Source organism: Limanda limanda, chromosome 23, assembly GCF_963576545.1.
Source record: "Limanda limanda chromosome 23, fLimLim1.1, whole genome shotgun sequence".
Taxonomy (NCBI): Eukaryota; Metazoa; Chordata; class Actinopteri; order Pleuronectiformes; family Pleuronectidae; genus Limanda; species Limanda limanda.
The window spans coordinates 8,497,856-8,517,549 of NC_083658.1; the positions used below are offsets into that span (position 1 = coordinate 8,497,856).

General features: G+C 45.1%; 1 protein-coding gene across 1 annotated transcript; it reads right to left on the reverse strand.

Annotated features, from left to right (window-relative positions):
• Positions 1 to 840: 840 nt before the first annotated feature.
• On the reverse strand, positions 841 to 8,475 carry filip1l (filamin A interacting protein 1-like). Its single transcript, XM_061066978.1, has 2 exons — positions 8,414 to 8,475; positions 841 to 4,222 (listed from the first exon to the last, which is right to left on the reverse strand). The coding sequence occupies exon 2, from the start codon at positions 4,105 to 4,107 to the stop codon at positions 1,363 to 1,365; it is 2,745 nt and encodes a 914-aa protein (XP_060922961.1). The 5' UTR covers positions 4,108 to 4,222; positions 8,414 to 8,475; the 3' UTR covers positions 841 to 1,362.
• Between the last annotated feature and the right edge of the window lie 11,219 nt (positions 8,476 to 19,694).

The following is a 19,694-nucleotide window of genomic DNA, read 5'->3' on the forward strand; positions in this document are numbered from 1 at the left end:
AAAAGGACGTGATTCATGGGAGAAAGAGAAAGAAAACAGTTGCTTCGGGTTACAGCCCAGTGGCTCACAAGCTCAGTGAGACTTTCTGCTGAACGGCCCCTGAGGTCAAGTTATCAACAAATTAATAAATGTTTCAAGTTCATTGTGTGTTTCCTGGGGGAGCAATTGTGCAATATGGAGCATTTTTTTCCTTTGGATTTCATAAGAACGATGTGATTTTTGGAGTAGCACCTCTTGTTGAGTGAATGTGAGAAAGCATAATCATGAATACAAAAAACTGTCATTGAGAACCAGAGATCTACTTGTCTGAATTTATCCATTTCTTAAGCAGTGAACACCTTTTACACTCTAGTGCATTCAGTTATTAACTTAATGCATAGAATTCATGAGTGAGTTCACTGGAAAAGAGCTTTAAATTCAATAGCACCACCCTCAGGTTTAAAGGTTTTGAGCCGAGTCTCCACTGTATCATTAAGTAGAGCTTCGAGTTCACATCTCACTGGTTTTCATTCTCGGTCACTGGGTTTCTGTTCAAGAAGAAAACGATGACATCAGCCTATGATTGTGACTCAAGCAAGCAAACACATGTGAGAATCCCAGGATCTCTTTTTTTGGGGGGGTTCTTGTCGTCTGGTAAAGGACGAGCACAACTTTTTTTTACTCTTTGGTATTATTTAATTAGATCTAACACGAGTGTTGACAGGTTTCATGTTCAAATCTGAGCACGTGAATTGCAATCTTTTAATGACACATAGATACACTGGATTTAAATCTCAGGTGTTAAAAAACAAAAAAGGTTACCGTGCATGCACCAAAAGAAATCAAGTCAAACAACCTCTGTCAATCCAATTGCATTGTCCTCCGATTATTTTATTTTTTTATTTTACACAATCAAAACATGCTGGATTTAGTGAGTAAATGAAATTGGCAAGCATGGATGTCAAACTAAAACATAAACAACATGGTTTTTGCACACTTTAATTCTCAGAAAAGTCAAAACAAAAGATTCATAATGCACTATGTGTTATGTGAAGTATAAAAACTGGTATGATACATCAGTGTGAATAGTCGGACTATATGGCCCATTGGCCATTGAGTACAATACAGTAAGTGCACATAAGTTAAAACCCTGGTGTCGTGTCAGAGTGTGTTCAAATGATATTGTTCTCTCATGCAGGCAAACAGTTGAAAAAAATGAAAAACATTCAAACCTTAGTCAAAGCTCATAAATCAAGTAAAACAGACGATGTAAATGCATCAGGGTGTCGAGGTGGGGGTTTAAAGGGTCTTAACTGGAACTGGATTTCATGGGCGTGGTTCAAACAAAGGATGGGATGGAGGGTTTTGGGGGGGGTTATCAGGTCAGTCGTAGACATTACTTACTGTAATCTGTGCTGGCCTTTGGATTGGGGTGGACGTGGGCTTAATCATGATGCTACTTGTGATTTTGCTGTGGCCTTTGGCGGCAGGAGCGCTGCAGTTGGCGAGCACCTGAGTCCTTTGCTCCTGGAGTCCGGCCGCGTGGCACGGACTCAGCGTTTGTGTCGGGGTGCTGATGCTCTGGATGAAGGGGCTGCCGAGGTGAATGTGGATTTTGTTGTCTTCCGTGGTGTAGACGTTGGGCCCCGAGCTGTTGGACCTCTGGACCTGCCAGCTGCTCTGCCTCTCCGGGGTCACGCGGAACACGGCGTGCCCTCCGACGACCTCCAGCGGCTCCGTGGAGAGGGAGCGGTCCGGGGTGCCGGTTGTGACGGACACGATCTGTAGCGGTGACATGGCTCTGTCCGGTGTGACGGAGCCACAAGAGTCTGGGGTCATTGCTCTGGAGTACGTGGCCATGGCGAAAGGCGAGAGGGCCCTGTCCGGTGAACACAGCTCGTCGGACAATGGGGAACCTTTGGATTTGGTTGTCGGGGAGATGGATTTTGCTGTAGGGGATAAGGAAGCGTTCTGGATGATGGTGATTCTCTGTTTGGGTGGACCTCCACTTGTGGGTATGACGGCGGTGCTGGTGAATGACGGGGTGTTTTCTGCGGTTGGGCTGGTGATCTCCAGCGTGGCTGTGTTGTGTCCGTGGTCAGGAGTCACTTTAATGTGCAGAGGCTGCCCGGGACTGTGGGTCAGCACGACATCCCCGGGCTGGACGTGATTGCCGTTCTGCCGCGGCGGCACTTGGCCATTCGCCTGATGCGGGGAGGCGTCTTTGCTTTTCAGGAATGGGACTCGTGCTCTTCTCATGTTGTTGTTCAGGTTATTCACGTTATTGATGAGCGAGGGGCTGCATTTGGAGAGCTGAAGCTCGTTACTGTAGTTTTCGTTATCTTCCGGCTCGCTCTCGTCGTACAGTTTGCCGTTCACCACGGCACGCTCCAGTGGGGCTGCCGACTTGCAGTTGGGAGACATGAGGTCGAGGGGCTCTGTCTGAACTTCCTTGGTGGCAACGTGAAGGTCTGAAAAGCGTCTCCCGTTCATGCCGGGCCGGAGACTTTTGCTGAATCGCCTGTATCTTTCAAGCTCTCGAGTGAGCGTCTCCATTTCTCTGGCCAGTTCTTTGTTCCTGACCTCCTGCTGGGTCAGCTTTCTTTGCAGTGACGAGTGGTCAGTTTTCATGCGGCAAATCGACTCCTCTGTCCCCATGTATTCGTGTATCTTCTCCTTCAAGGCTGACACCTCTCTGCTCAGGTGACTGGACTTTGCCTCCTCCTCCTTCAAGCGCTTGTAAAGAACATGCTCTTGGTTGCATTCTTCCTTTTCAGCCAGTTGATACTGGGAAAGTTCTTTTCTGGATATTTCCAGCTCCTCCATCAATGCCTTTGCCTTCTCTTCTTCGTTGTTGAGTCTTTTCTCCAGTGATTCACACTCCTCTGTTTTTAAGGAGTCGCCCTCGACCACCTTCATGTCCTTCAATTTGCGTCTGAGGCGTTCCACCTCCTGCGTCAAATTCTGAGCTTTGTTGTCCTCCTGGTGGAAGCGGTTACCAATAGGTGTTTTGATGTGCTCCTCTTTAGCTTTGCTCCTCAGGTATTCCCTTTCTTTGGTCTCCATGGATTGCATCCGTTTCTTCATCATGTTGATCTTTGAATCCAAATCCAAGCTTTTTTCCTCCTCCAGCCTCAACTTTGCCCTCAAGTCGTCCCTTTCCTTTGTCGCGCTGCACATTTTCTGCTCCAGCTCAGCCTTTGACCTCAGTGCTTTCTTACTCTCCTCAATGAGCTTCTCCGTGACTGACGTCACCTTGTCCTGCTCAGCCTGAAGTTTGCCGGTGCTGTTCTGGACCTTGCTCTCCATTTGCTTTATCTTCTCTGCCATAGCTTTCCTCTCATCCACCAGCATTACTGTCAGAGTCTTTAACTTGGTCAGATCTTCCTTCAGTGTCAGCTCAGCTTTTCCCAGTTGGGTTTCAGCTGCCTCCAGCTCATTGACCCTGACCTTCAAGACTTCCAGCTCACTGGTCATCACCTTTGACACTGTCCTCTCCTTCTCCAGGTTACTTTTGAGCGAGCCGCACTCTTGTTTGCTTTTGCTGAACGCGTCCTCTAATTTCTCCAAGTCCATAATCCTGTGGTTCAGCTTATCGACCTCCGCCTTTAGACTTCGGCTTTGATTTGCCTCTTTCTCCAGTTTCTTGTTGAGGTCCCGGCAGTGGTCCTCCATCCGGATCAGCTCCTCATCCTTTCCCTCCATTTCAAGGACCCTCTTACGTAGCTCTTCGAGCTCAGACATGAGGCTGGAGTTTCCACAGTCGCCACGGCTAATTTTATCCCTGAGCTCCTGCAGTTCCTCCTCGGCTCGGCGCAGGGTCTTGTTGGTCTCCTCCAGCTCGTCAAGCTGCCTGCTGAGAGTCGACATTTTCTGGCGCAGCTGCCTGCTTTGGGCATCCTCGCTGGTCAATTTGGCGGTCATGGTCTCTTGCTCCAGGTGGTATCGACAAGCTTGGTCACGCAGCTCAGACTCCAAGCGAAAGACCTTTTGCTCCTCTTCCTGCAGACGGGCATTAGCTGAGCTCAGCTCCTCCTGGGCCTGTGAGGCGCTGGCACTTAAATCTTGGACTTTGGCCTTTTGTTGGTTCAGCTGCTCGGTGAGACGCTGCTGTTCATCCACGACCATCAACGCAAACGACTTGAGTTTTGTCAGCTCGTCCTTCACACTCGTGAGCTTTGTGTCGCTCTCCTCGTCCTTTCGTTCTTGGTAGGCCTTCTCCTGGTCAATTAACAGCTTCAACCTGTAAAACAAAACAAAAAACAGGGCAAACGTGAAGATTTTCAGTGATGACGTATTAATTCCCGCTGCAGTTGCATTTCTCCGTTTTTATTACGTTTTTTTGAGACACTTTCAAGTACGTTAAATCATTGTGAAACTAAAATTGTCAGGGCTTTTGTTTTTGACTTATATGAAAGGTGCTTCCCCATTGGGTCACCTCCAAGCAATGGCACATCATAAACACTGTTATTCTCCCTGCCTTTCTGAGGAGGACTCAAGGTTTTTATGTCATGGAAAATTTAACACATCATAAAATACCAGAACTACTTGAACTCTCTTGAGATTGGTAGTCTCAAAATACCTGGGGTTCATTTTTTTTTTTTGTCGCCAACTACTTCTCACACGGTTCGGGAACCTGAGTTGCAGATGTTGAATATTCAGCCTTGAGTTTAACAATCAGTCACTTTCTAAAAGTTTCCATTAAGGGTGCACCAAAGGACCTGTTCAGTCCACTTGGATATTTGGAGAAAAGACGAAGCTGTGACAAGTTGTTAATATTTTAAAATCATTAACTATGTATTCAAGAAGTTAGTGCATTCCTAAACTGCTGAATAAATACGTGTCGAAGAGAGGAAAGGGTCAGAACATTGCGCAATAAGCAACATAACTGATAAATTAGAATTACAAAAACCCAATAGCAGTCTGGTAAAAATCAACGTGACAGTTTTGGCGTGTTTGATTTATATTTCCGTGAATAATTGCGCGTGTACACGAAAAACCCAAACGGGGTGAAACAAATGATGTCGAGTTCCATTACACATGTGCCATTAGTCGGAGTTGCAGCGCTTTGAGTGCAGTGTGTCGCCGGGGTCAGGGCGTCTGGCCCTATGCATGTTGTACAGTACCGGGACCAGAGTCTCCACCGCCCCGGGGGGAGGGATGTTATGACTGCTGTGTGTGCAGCTGCCAGGCATTTCCACACAGATGGCCCACTGGCATGGAACAATCCTTTAATGAAGGGGTTCCTCTACTACCAGCCCTCCTCCCCACTACCAAAAAAACCCCACCACCACCATCCACCCTCCCCGTTTTTTTTTTCTCGTATACATTAAAAGGAATTCCCCCTGCTTCCAAAGGCAATTACACTCCCACAGAGTTTATACTGAAGTGTACACACACACACACAAAGAGAAACGCACACAATCTCAAGGATCGCTTCATCCACGTGCACCCGGGGGTTTTAGGCCATGATGTAAGTTGTGGTAGGGCGGGTCACTTCTGAGCAGCGGAGTGTGTGTCGTTTCTTTCTTCAGTAGCTGCTAAAGGGTGGGAGTGGGCTGGGGTGGGGGCAAATGTAACTGGATCCATGTGTCGTACATGGACAAAACACTCAATAAAATATCATAAGGATGTGCGTAATAATCGAGAGTTCATTATTCGTGTGGTTGGGGTGGATTAGGACACGTTGGGGTGTTTTTAGGGCCATGTTTCAAGAAGCAAATAAACTGTAATTATACAGAATTGAATTTTTTAAAAGCTGCTCCCTGCCAAAAACGGAAAAGCCATCCCTCAGAAAGATGTGTCATTCAGCCAGGGTGTATCGGATAAGTCAAATGCTTTCAGTTTAGTAATACAAAATACATTAAATTAATAATGAATACAAATAACTTATTTTTAGCACAGTGTAAAAGTTAAGTACTTCTACTTTTGGTACTTTGCGTATTCTATGCTTGAAATTCGTGTACTTTTACTCAAGTAAGTTTTTGAATGCTCCACTTTGACTTGAAACTCTATTTCTAAAAGATCTGAGCCCCTTTGTTATCCACCTCTGACATTCTATGTTAACATCGCTGCCTGCCCATCATTTCAGTCTTTACAGTTTTGAATCAAACGCCAATTCCACCGAGAACTCGCTCCACTTGAAGGTCTGTGAATATTCCAGCTGCTCTGACTTTTCTCTGTCTGGCTTTTGTGGATTTACAGTTCCCCCTTGGCTGTGAAGAAATGCTGATAACATATTTTAATCATCAAGACTCTGGATAAGTGTATAAAGGACGTGACTCAAGGAAATATGAGTGTAAAGTGTTATCTAGGAACATGCATGTGTGGAAAAATGTAACTTTCCTTGGGTGGATATTTAGAAACAGTGAGTAAGACTCTTATGAAACCAGCAGACATCTCCCCCTTGGACCAGCCTGTCGCCTGTAATCACTGTTTATTCAATCCCTTATCTCAGACCCCGCTGTTTTACTGGTGATGTCATTGCCGAATTCGAAACAGAAATGTGCTTTTCTCTCTGGTGGGACTGGAAACTTTGTGTATCTCACTGTATTTACACGAGGCCTCTTTACATTAATAAAGGCAAGTCCTGTCAGAGGAAACCGCTAGCAACGTTCAAAACACGGGGCCAGCGAAGCCACATCTGAGGCGGACTCGCGAGCTGAGGGGGATAATGGACAGAATGAAAAGCCCTTAATGAGTAATAATAGCTCCACTGACCAGCTCTTGCAATCTAATGCACGTCGTTCGGAGCAGCTGCCAAATGCATTGAGGGAGCACGTAAATAATCCAGCTGATCTATCCAGCATTCGTCCACATTTCCGTCCCCGTCATGTTTTATCTCGGCCTTTCATACGGAGGTCCGAACACATTGAAAGAACATTAATTTTTCTGGGAGAAATACACTGCAAAGCCGGTGACGTAACGGTTTAATGGCACCTGACCACCCACTCTGCAGCCCGTCCAGCCTTTTGCAAGAGGCACCGAATTTGTAAACACCCGGATTCCCATGAAAGCTGACGCACGACCGCCATTGCTGGTCGTTAATGTTTCAGGGAAAAACGGGTCACGCCAAGTGATTCAGTGGATCCGGGTGCTAAAGCAGACAGCTTAACTTTACACTATTGTTTCTGGCTTTGTTGCAAATATCCTCATTGACTTTCTCTCACGTGCACTTGGGCATCTCTCGCTTTACTCAAAGCTGGAAACTCCGGCTCACCCGCCACACGACGCTGTGTTACAGGTTCCATATGTCAAGGCTGCTGTGGCAAATCCCGACCGCAAGTGATGAGGTTATATATGTTAGAGACTTTTTAACAGGAGACTGGTGCACTGGTGGCTGAATGCCCTCCTGTGTGACAGAGCTTGGAGGGAGGACACTGATTAATGCGGTGGATTTAAAGTCCACACCGGCTGAGTGATTTGCCCCCAGAGTGCAATCTGCATGTGTAAAATACGGAGCAGTGATATTTATTAACTTCCTGGCGGTGGCATTGCAGTCAATGTGGTGGTGTGTTACCAAGAGGCCAGATTTAACCGTCCTCAAATAGTTTTTTAATAAGCTGCTTCCTTACACCCCCCCCCCCCCCTGCCCCATTCAGTATGTTAATGCCACAGATGATTTTCTGTTATTAAAACACTAGTGTGATTTTGTAATAAGTTAATTTCCAGAAGTGACTCTTAATTTCAATTATATAACCGCAGTTAGTGTAATTAACCTCCATGCGAGCTGTTACAATTATGTAAGAGTGAGTCAGGTTTTCTGTATCTTCTGTTAAAACAAGGATTTTTAAGTTGGTTCCTTCACCCACATTCTTACAGGAGAGAAAAGATCTGGATTCTTCAAATCATTCGGAGTCGTCAGATGTTTGTAATAAATTAAAAAGCAAAATACCTCCTGGATTTTATGCTAAAACACAATGAACTTCACGTTTCATTGTTCATCATACAATCATCCTTACATGAGGACCAAGTCGTCTCTATCTTCACTTTTTGTCACTAAGATAACTTTCCTCCAGGATACAGATTTAATCCTCATCACTGTTTAGATAAGTAATTTCTTGAGTCACTTCTCAGCCAGCATGTAAGAACAGTGACTTCCTCAATTTCTTAATAATGAATCAAGTATAACTAAAGGAAATTAAATTTAAATTAATTAAAGTTTCTGCTGAAATTGACATGTATTTTAAGAATTTATATACCTTTAGTAACATTATTTAATGTTGACTTTTGGATAAACATTATTTGAGAGTTAATAAAGTGTTTTTAATTGACACTTAATACATTAAAACCTTTTGACACTAGAGCACCAGCGTGAAATGATGCTCCCCCTGAACATCTCTAGGTTTCCGAGCCAATCAGGAATTTTTTTTAAAGTTTAAAAAGTTTTCCTCCAACAGCTGCTGAGGTTTGAGTGAATGTTCATTGTGCCTACCTGCGCCAAAGGCTTCCCCAGTTCCACTGCCATAAGCTCCGTATGCTGCCGCACAACACCCGACCCTCAACTCTCCCTCTGTGTGCGAGTCCCGCTCTCTTAGTAGCTGTAATGTGGGCATTCCTACAGTCAGACCAAACAATAAGGGATGTGCTCCCTGCCTATGGACCATTACATCATCAACATGCCCTTATAAGGAGTTTTGCATTGCACAGGCTCGCAAGAAGGGGGTGTGCTTGCTCGTATGTGTGTTAGCTCTTGGTGTGTTCATGTGCGAGCGCGTCCCCCTGAAGTAACTGTTTAACTGGAGGATGTGGCAGAGATGAGGGGAAAGGTTTCTCGTTGACGTCTGTAACGTGTGAAATATCTGGCCGGTCTGTCACTCGCTCCGGAGGCAGGGAAGTAGGTGAGGAGAGACGAGGAGTTCGAGTTACACCGTTTCCTTCTGGCTCTTGTCAACTTGAGTCACTTGTTCAGCCAGGGAGGCAGGAGAAAGAAAAAGGAAAAGCTAGCAAACGTTAATTCTCGGATGGGGATTTGTAATTGAGTCCAACGCTGAAGAACAAGACAAGACATCTATCTTTTAAAAAATGGGAATTGTATATTCACGGCCCACACCTAATAGATCCCCTGACATTTAGACTTTCACTGAATGGGATTGTTGCTGATTGAAATCTCAGAATGACAATAGGCTCTCACTTCTCGTCCGCGTGTAGTTTCAGGGAGCGAAGCCAGCACTGCTAACAAAAGGGTTCAGGGAAACCAGAGGCAGAAAACTTCTTGGACCGAGACGTCAATGTGTCCCTCTGACAAGTGCTTCTTATTCTCTCAACATTTGTCCTTCAAATATTTCCACCATTTATATCATTATAATATAACTACAGAAACTCAAAGTACTCCAAATGCAGACTGGCCAATTTAATAAATAGTAATAATTGGAGTATTAGTTTGACATTTTGGGGAATGAAACAGCTTTATGGTTCAAATTATAAAATGAAATATAACAGCCCAATACATCAAGTACTCAAAGAAGCAGACTGGCCAATTTAAAGGTATTATAGTGCATGATAAATTCTTATTATATTAGAGGAATAATTACACATTTAGGGGGAAGGAACAGCATTATGGGTAATGGTAGATGGATTTTGTTACCTGTTAACATTCTCCATGCTCAAGCACTGCGTTTAAAGATATTAAATATATTAAATGAAATGTATTCTGAGCAAATATCATGATATGTATATAAAGTAAGTACTCAATGGCAAATTTGATGTAATTATTACTTTCTCCTTGATGCTCTTTCTGAATTTTTTGGCAATTGTGGAAAAAAGTACAATTAAAACCTCCATTAAACAGTAAAAACTCCACAAAACTGCACTTGACTAAACCACTTGATTTAAAGTACTTTGCTTTTTTCAGCCAGGGGAGAGTTGTGAGAATATCTGAGGCGGGTGTTGGGTAATCAAACATTCTACCTGTGGCTTCGAGCTAATGGCTCCACAAACACAACATTGGATTGCAATCACAGCTTAAGCCAGCGTGCATTTCTCTTTATCAGTGGCGCATTGTTCGCCGCACAATGCCTCAGTCTTTACTTTCATTATCAGATCGTTCTTATCCAGCTCACACATTTCACATTTAAAGTCTCAACGTCATGTGTGTTCCCCCAAATCACTATTAGGTGTTTGTGTTCTTCTTAGATAAAGTCAAAAAATCCACATTCAACAATAAGATTTCAATTTAAACTGCAGATGAGTTCTTGATGAGTTTCTTTTGCTCCAGGCTGTGCACTGCAGTTCTAAATGGTCCCAGCAGTGTAACGGGATAACAGCGAGACTCTTCCTGCCTCCTGCCCGCTAAATAAAATATGTCATGGCTTCACAATGGCTGAGGTCACCGTTTCTAAAACGTTACGAGCTTTGCCCCCAGAGCACAGGGGAGCAGAGATTTACTGGATTAATGTAAAGCTGCACCATGGGGGTCGTTTATGTCAAAGTTAAAACATGTTGTACAAGGTCAACTCATAAATGTGGATTAAACAAGAGGTCCATCAGTGGGCGGCATCCAATATGACCTCATGGCCTCTTTTGAACACTGCTGCTGAATTACAAGTCTGTGGTCGTGTCCTTTTGTTCAGTCGTTAACTTCTGGCTTTTAAGGGTGTAATTAGAGTTAGAATAATGACAGGAACGAGACTGATGTGTTCATATTGGGTCACCTTGAAGTACGCCAGCATCTAGAAGCCATCCTCCCCAACAAACTCGATTTAACCCCGAAAAATGTGAAACAGAAATCCCCTTGTCTACTTTTGAATGGCGACGTCCAAGCAAAGATTAATTCGCTGTCGTCTGAAGCCGCTGACGGACGCCAGCGTGCACACTGTGACATGACGTCTGCTGGTCCAGCGTCAGACGGAGCACAGTTCCAGCGGGAGCCAGACACAACTCCCAAATTCCTAAAGAGGAAGTAAACCGAAAACATGTGTTGTGCTGACTTCGTTGAGAAACAAGGAGTAATGATAACAATTAATCACAGATCCGGACCAGTCGGTGGTGACGGGCGCCGGAGGCCAATGAATGTATCGCTGCACGGGAAAGTTTGGATGCGCACACAGAGGCGCTAGAAGCCAAACATAGCATTTGTTTTTCGTCAGGAGCTCAACATGGTGCCGGAGCAAACACAGCAAATGTAATTTATTTTAGAGATTACTGCAAGTCTTAAACTTGTTATTGAAAACACACCAGCAGAGTGAGGGGTAAATTTCTTTAGGCGAAGTATGGTTTGTGTCACTGGAGGTCGGTTAGGGCCGTCCATTGTTGAGATGTGTGATTTAATAATAATAATGCTTTACGATTTATTAAAATTACTTCTTTGTTTTGTTATGATTTGGGTTGGATTTCAGATTCTGTCATAGCCACAAACCCACTATTTGGAGCTCCCTGTGCTCTGTGTGCTGCTGTGTCCTTGGTCGGATGCTATGGAGTGATACAAGTAACCAATCGGACCCTACGGTCTGGTGCTGTCATAATCAACCAATAAGTGTAATTCTTCGTGTTTGGGGCACATAATGCAACAATCGACACTGTGGCTGATTTAATTCGGACTCCATTTTGTAGGCAAAGTTTTCCAAGATACAAAGGAACAATCTCAAAGGGAGAGAACAAAGTTGGGTCCAAATTCACCCACTCATTCACTAACCCCTACTTAAGGGAAAACATAGTGAGGTCATCGGCAAAAGAAAAAAACTCTTTCGAAAACTTCTCCCACACTAAATGTTTATTTTACACTTAGAATTCATTCTTTTTGGTAAAAAACAGGTTGAACGACTATTTTTAAATGTAGGAATAAACTTGTTTGCCGCGATTTGTGCTTTGATGCGCTGCCCTGCTTGTATTAACATTTTTTTATCGAGCTGTTCCTGCTGCTCAGTCCCCGCTGCGAGTGCAATGCATGATGGGATATGTTGCTCGGGTAGTGACCATCAGTTGTAGACTACATTTCACGATGCATTGTGAGAAACAATCAGTGCACTGTACAGGGTATAAAAAATGTCATTAAACATTCGGGCTGCATTACCAAATAGCGACCTCACTATTTAGTGATTAGAGGCTGAAGGAATGGGAGCACAACCAGAGGGCCATGGTCCAAGTCCACTTGAAAGTACCACAGTTCGATTTCTGAATCTTTTCCCTCAAAAACTCCTTTAAAGAAGCACAGTGAGTCTTTAGCCAAAACGCTGTGCATGGAGAATTGGCCGACTGAAATGGACACTAGGGTTAGGGTTAGGGTAAAGCAGGATTGATTGCAGGCAATTTAAAAACACAGTATTTAAAAATATGCAGCGTCTCAGAGTTCAGCCCTAAAATGTGATGTATCGTAGTGTTTCCTCTCTCTCCCCTTTTTACCCTGTAGCAAACTTGTTTGTTCTTGGAACCAAATTAGATTCTATTTGTGGATGTGGACAGATTCAGGACCCGGAGTTCTGTAAGCTTGAACCAGATGTCATGGATCACACACAAGAGCAGGCCACACAAACATGTTTGCTGTGACAAGCCTCCGCCGAATGACAAATAGTTGGGAGATGAAGATGTGTTATGTAACCCCCCCGCAGGATGACTTCAGTGCTGACAATAAACAGAAAAATGAGGAGGTTTGGGATTTGGTTTGGACGAGCATCGTGTGCGGCTCAGCGGGGCGGTCGTTAAAATCCAGAGGCTCGGCCTTCCGGCGTTTCTTCAGAGCTGGAAATTCCAGGTTTACAAATTACCAAACATGAGCTGCATTGATGAATCTAAGGATGTGATTAGAGAAGCTAGTCCCGCTCCAACTGTGTGTGACCCGCGCTCTGAGGCTGCGCTCGGTTCGAACTGTGTCAGAAGGAAAAGCAGCCTCAGGGCATCCTTGTGGCCTTTGTGGTTAGGATGCCAACCTTGTAATTGCAAAAGTTTTCCATTTTGACTCGGGACCTGAGCCGTGTGTCACAGCTCTCTATTCCTCCCCACGTTTCAGAGCCTGCATCCAAAAGTGTTGCCGTCCATTAAAGGCAAAGGGCAAGAAAACTTTCAAGACACGCGGTTGTGCAAAACAAGTCGAATCTGAATTATGTTTCGCCACAAAAATGCACTAAAGACGCCAATGAATACAAACAGGCACACACACTACATAATGAATGACTGAATAATCCTTTTACAATCAACCACATAGTCCTAAAGAAAAAGTCTAAAAAGGGGCCATTACGTGGTCAGTTTTATGCTAATTTCAGTCTAAACTAATAAAAACTCCTAAAATATCACTAGAAATTTAACTAAAATGTTTTATCCTACACACACGTAACTGTAGAAATCCTAAACGTTCAAAAAATCCTCAAAATGCAATAAATATGAATGGCCTATTTCAATCATGTGTTGTCTAAAGTTTAGTTGTCACATTATTGCTCGTTATCTTTTCTGCGATCTTCGGCTGTGTCTGAACTCAGGGGCTGCATCCTTCGGAGGACACATTCGAATTCTGGGAAAGGTTGGGCCTTAGAATCCACCCATTGGAGCCTTAATTTCTCAAGGATGGAAGGATGCATTTTGAAGGAGCCTTCGAAATGGGACAGTCTGTCTTCTAATGCTGCCTCTGAATTGAGACACAGCTCAGGAGACACACATTTACATTTTCTTTTCCTCATTCGAGCTCCAGTTGGATGCAAACCTGACCTATTACTGAAACTGGACTCTTCTGGATTGTGTTTCATCTCCTCACCAGTACCTGTAGCAACGTGTTAACACCAATACAAGGACTGTATCTGGTCCTAATCCTCGCTTACACTTCAAACACTCAATATGGGATCTCCCTGAGTTCTGTTCCTCGCACAGTCTCCAGCTATAAGAAAAGTACAGCTGTCGTATGAGCACATTAGGTGAAGACACATGTTAAGAGTGTTTAGGTGCATGTGTGTGTGTGCACGTGGTACCTGATATGAGGCGTGAATCTGTAAAACCATGAATGTCCAAACCAGATGGAAACAAGAGATATGGTGGAACACAGTAAGTTTCCCAACCGGTGTTTTTTTTGTTTTTTTTGCCCTATAGCAGAATGTGTGAGTTAAGAATCTGTCGTGTGCACAGCCAGAGACAAAGACTCACACTTTCTCCTGTGAGTGTGCTGGTGCGATTCCCCGCCGCACATCACACAGGCCGCCTCTCTGCAGCCGTCACAGACGAGGCCCGGTCTCGCCCCCCCGAACACTCAGCCTGACACGCACATGCCTGTGCGATACGTACAGAGCCCGGGGGCTGATTACCTGACATACACGCATGACATCATCGGCTTGTAATCAAATCCACATGTCTCTCTCTCTCTCTCTCTCTCTCTCCCTCTCTCTCTCTCTCTCTCCGCTTCTCGCTGGAATTCTATCTCTCTCCAAATCCACCCTTGACTTTGCCTTCATATTCCTCTTTCTGTTTGTTTTTCTTTTATGCCCTTTTCTCCCCCCCCCCCCCCCCCCGTACTCTCTTGTCTCTCCCTCCCTCCCTCACAGCCGTTCCCCGTCTTTGTCTACCACCTCCTTTTTTTTCTGATCTCAGTCTGGGCCCCAGCATGGGCTTCGCTGTTTAAATGGAACGTGATTTTGATTGCCAGGGTAAAAAACTCCGGTGTGGACATTCGCTGGCCTTTTATGGCCAAAATCAGCTTTTTTTACGGCCGTTCTCTGGCTGGAGACCTTTTGTTCGTTGTTGTTGTGATGACAGGTTGTCGAGTCCGATTCTAATCGCCTCATCAAGGTGGACCTGGGTTTTATCCTTTTCCCCTAATTTTGTTGTTTTCATGTTTTCATCCATATTTACGCAACGTTTCCTTTATTCTAGCTCTATCTTTATTCCAGGCACAAGTTGTGTCCGAGCATGTATATGTGTGTGTGTGTGTCTCTGTAAAGGTAATATGACCTTGACCTTTCCCCTCCTCCGGGAGTTTTGTTGCTCTAAAGGTATGTCTGTTACTCTCTTAAAGGAAAAGCAGGGTTTAATTGGGTCACTTTTCTCCTCAGTCACTCAGACACTTCATTTAAAGATATTTATCCTTAAATTTAAACTCATAATTTATTAAGGATCAACTTTTCCCCCTTAAACTTTAATTTATATTTCTGGGGACATTTTAGGGATCAGACCATTCATTACATTTGGCTCAAGAAAAACACAAACATGTGCTCGTTTCTGTTGAGCCTCAGCGTCTGTCCCTGTCTCTATAACTCACTCTGGCTGTTACATAACCAGGATTTCACAGGTTCATGCAACCCCAAGGAACCTCAACAGCACTTTTATCTCCCTGTCTCTCTTATTTAGGTTTTTGTAATGATAGAAAAAAATCTTGTCTGGTGCCGTTTCCTGGTGACAAACAAAGCTGAACGTCTGCGTCTCTTCTATTCTCCTCGACTCGTTTCTCTCAGTTCTTGCGAGAGTTCTTTCTCCGGCGTTGGGAACAAATAGTTCCCTCAACTGAACTTCATAACGAACGCAACACGTCATCCTACCAGTGCAGGATATAAGATCACGGGCAGGAATCAGTCACGTAGATTCAGATTGAAGGGCCGGACGAGGGCCGACAGGTTTTAATTAACAGACTCGCAACAGCTATTCCCTCGGAAAGGATCACGGGTTGGAGTTAGAAATCAAGAGAGGTGTCCTGAGGTGTTTGTGTGTGTGTGTGTGTGTGTGTGTGTGTGTGTGTGTGTGTGTGTGTGTGTGTGTGTGTGTGTGTGTGTGTGTGTGTGTGTGTGTGTGTGTGTGTGTGTGTGTGTGTGTGTGTGTGTGTGTGTGTGTGTGTGTGAGCAGAAAGCGCAGCAGGCGTGCGTCGGCTGCCCCCGATTGGTACAGCTGATAATCATTACCCCCGCATTACCGTGGACTTTGATGTAAATCACAAACACTTACGGAGGATGTTGCGATCACTGTTTGCACAAATGTGGTAGTTTTCAAAGACCCCGAAGGCCTCACGTTAACAAGCAGCCATTGCGTGTGCAGCATGGCTCGGACCTGGCAGCGAGCGGCTTTACATCATGTATCATAGCCAGCGAACACAGAGGTCGTCACATGCGGCGAAAGATCCAAATCTTTACAAAAACACGAATACGCGCCTCTGAGATAAATCATCTTTCTATGCGACAAATTTACAACAGCAAAACCGTTGTCGGGGAGACGTAATGGTCGCCAGCTTACGTTTTCTATTAACATAATGAGGAAATGTTGATTAATGGATCTGGTAGGCTCATGCTGAACACATTAATCCAGGCTGGGGTCAGGAAAAGACCCTGGTCTGTTTCAACACACCCAAATCTGCAGTGACTTGAGACCAGGCCTGTTTATTAACATTCAAACCAGCGACCTTAACCACAGTCATTTTGTTTGCAGAAAGTATTTATTGCTCTGTAAATGTAATTTCCAGCAGGCACGCAGATAGAGAGGAGCAGAAACCTGTCACTTTGGAGAATTCTCACTGCATCACACTCTGCTGCAGATATTTCTTCGCTGACAGCTGATTACAGGTGAAAAGGAGAGCCGTGATTTTGCTCTATATTCTTTCATACGTGTAAATCTGAACCAAGCGATATGTCTTTGTCACACTGTTTGAGTTGTGAAAGCCTCCTTTGACATTTGAGGTGTCCTACACCAATGATTCCCAAGCAGCTCCTCATATTGTTCATTACGTCCTCGTGATGTTTTCCGTGTGTGTGTTCGTTTTAGTCAAATTAGTCATGTTGTTTTAAACGTTACGTAAATCTGGATTGTTACATTGTTTGTAATGGGGGTCCTGGAATTTTCAGTTTTCGGCCGTGACTCATGTGCAGAGCATGGTGGGACACAGCAACTGGAAAATGAAGGCAACAATGATAATCTGGTTCCCAAAGGGCCGATATTTGTGTTTATTCTCTCCCTGAGCACAAATATCTTGACTCATTTTCTTTTAACAAATCATTTGTACGTTTTTTCACCGTCTGTTCTTCAACTACCCCTGGCGCTCAGGCAACTTCAGCTTTAGAGCCAGATTCTTGCTTTTAAACTCACACGCGCACATGGTGTTGATTCCCTTTGGCTTCGCGCCTCTACGCAACAATGGCAACACACAATAGAACTTGTAATTCACACACACATACACACACTAATTTGTACAGCTGTCAGGTGAGCCGGGAGGATCTTCCTCCAGAGACTCTTTGATGGCTTCCTGCTGGATTAGTGTTGATCTCAAGTCTGTGGAAGCAGCACAAGAGCTGCTCTCTAATCAGATTGCAGGGAGCTGAGCTTCCTCAAATAGTCTGAAATGCTCCCCACCACTTTTCCCACCTGTGTGTTTGCGGAGCTGCCTCGTTAATCGTGCATTTTCACATCTTTCTCACGAAATTCCAGCGTCTACAACCGTTCCACCGAACCCCCCCCCCCCCCCCCTTTACCAACGGAGCAACCTCTACCTGGCTAATCTCTTAATGTTTGCCTTCCCAGGGGCAACAACCACATCCCGGGCCTCACCTCCGTCCTAATCAGCCGCTCAGCCTGCACCCAATCAAAGGTTGTGTTTATGCAGTGCGAGATAACTGAGCTTCAAAGACCTCAGCTCTGAGGCTGTGTTTAAAAGGGAGCATACGTCTAAGTGCTGCTTCGACCTGGGAAGATTACAGTGTGACCACCTACCATATAGCACTTCATTTAAAGCTTGTGAGCGACCACCGTTCACCACCAACGCTGCTTTCCTAGCAGCCGGAGCAAACACACTTCTGTTGAATATCACCCCCACGGATACAGAGGAAATTCTCTCATCAGTGTTATGTATGCAACTCCTTCTTGGATATCTTTACTCATTCGCTGACTTATCTCCAAACACTGTCCAGCAATCTTTAAACACAGGATATGTGTTTCCTAATCTGGTCATCCTTTCACAACTTCATTAATGGAAGACGTCCAACAAAGCCTCCGCAAAATCGACTGCGCTGATGGTGTCATTGTGTTGCTATGTCAGCAGCCGCCTGATTAAAGGAGACGCGTCCAGAGGCTGTCATACACGGGGATCAGTCTGGGTTGGAAGAGAGTGTAGATGAGACAAGTTGGAAGAGGACAAGGAGTTTAGATTTAAAATTCATAAGTTCAGGTTTTCTCGTGTTGTGAATTGGCTCAGACGCTCTGAACCCTCTGAGCAGTGGATTTACTGTCGTGTCCAAACAGCACAGCTTTAAACTCAACTCAAAAGATTCAGACTTCTTAAAAGATAGATATTCTAATTTGATTTGACCTCGAAATAGGATTTTGTCAAACAATCAACACTCTTTGCGGTGAATAGATTGTTGCTATCATGCATCATAATTATGCTCATACGTGATAAAAACCTGATCAAACGTGAACAAACATCAGTTCCAAGTTTCAGCTAAAGCCGATGCCAGTGGCCATTTCCATCTAAAGTGAAGGAAATCACATCTGTGCCTCCGTCTGATCCAAAGAACTGGAGCTAAGTGTTCATGTCAGTGGGATCAGCCTGTAAGGGAACACAGACTCTACTAAGAGGCTGTAGATTTCCTTTTCTCCTCCTGATCCGTCTCTACCTTCCACCCATCCGTCTGCTCGTTCTGTCTCTGCCTCCGCGGCGTCTCTCTCTCTCTGGCGAAGACACACCCCCGGCGGCGCTCGCCAGATGGCCCCTCGTTCGTCATTTTATCTGAACCCTCTCATAACGCTCCCGGGCCCTGCAGAGGAGCGCGACCTCAGATGACACGTCGTTTCTCAGACGTAATGGCTCACATGTGAGTGAGATTATTATGATCAGCAGAGATGACAGGTGATCCCTTACAATTTCCTGGGTGTGGGGGGGAATGTAAACGGACTGTACGACGACACGTGAAGGCGACGCAGGCCGGAGAGGTCTCGTAACGTCTGGATGAACATTGTCTGATCTCGCACCACAATTCCTTGTCCCTAATTAACTGAATTACTTTCCCAGTGCCTTCCAACTTGCCTGGCATAAATGTTTCTTCTGGGTGGAACCTGCCAATTCACATAATTGACGTTGCACGCACAGCACAGTGAACAAAAGGAGAGAAAGTTATCCAGTGATTTTTTAAAAGCAAACCATATTTTAACCACTTCCTTTTCACGGTTTATTAAAAGCGTCTCCCCCCCCCCCTTCCTCCTCTTCATCTCTCTCTCTGTCCCTGTCCTTGTCTTCCCCTCTCCCCCCCTTCTCTCACCCTTTCAATCATAACCGCTGTCCCCCGGATCCTCCCACTCGCTGCTCACCTCTCCCTGCTTCGGGAGGAATGTAAATGATAGGTATTCGGAGGGCGGAGGGGGGGGGGGGACGTAGGGTGTGACGCCTGAATTGACTTCAGCGAGAGACGTGATGAAGCGAGTGCGCGAGCGTCTGCGTCTGACCCCCCCCCCCCTTCCCGGAGAGCTCGGAGGGGATGAGACCCCCCCGATGGGCGGGCGCTCTCTATTGTCTGCTCGCTTCCTGGTTCGGGCTTTCATCATCCCAATGACTTCTTGGCAGCGGGCCTCAAATTGTCACCGAGCGAGATTTAAAGTGAGGAGAAGCAGACTCGCACCACTTAGCCGCCACGTCACCACTTGGATTTCTCACATGTCATCCTCCACCATCTGTATTTGTTGTTGCAACGTATTTATCCTCTCAAGACACGTTTCTGTTGGCGTCGTGTCATCCTTTGTTCAAGTGTGTTATTGAGTCATGGCACAGAATAATTGTCCTGGGGGGGGTTGTTTACTTGAAGAGTAGATGCTTGACAATCTGTGTCCGTTCT

Coding starts and splice junctions, on each gene's coding strand:
- filip1l (XM_061066978.1), bottom strand. CDS start 4,107: ATGGTCGTGGATGAACAGCAGCGTCTCACCGAGCAGCTGAACCAACAA.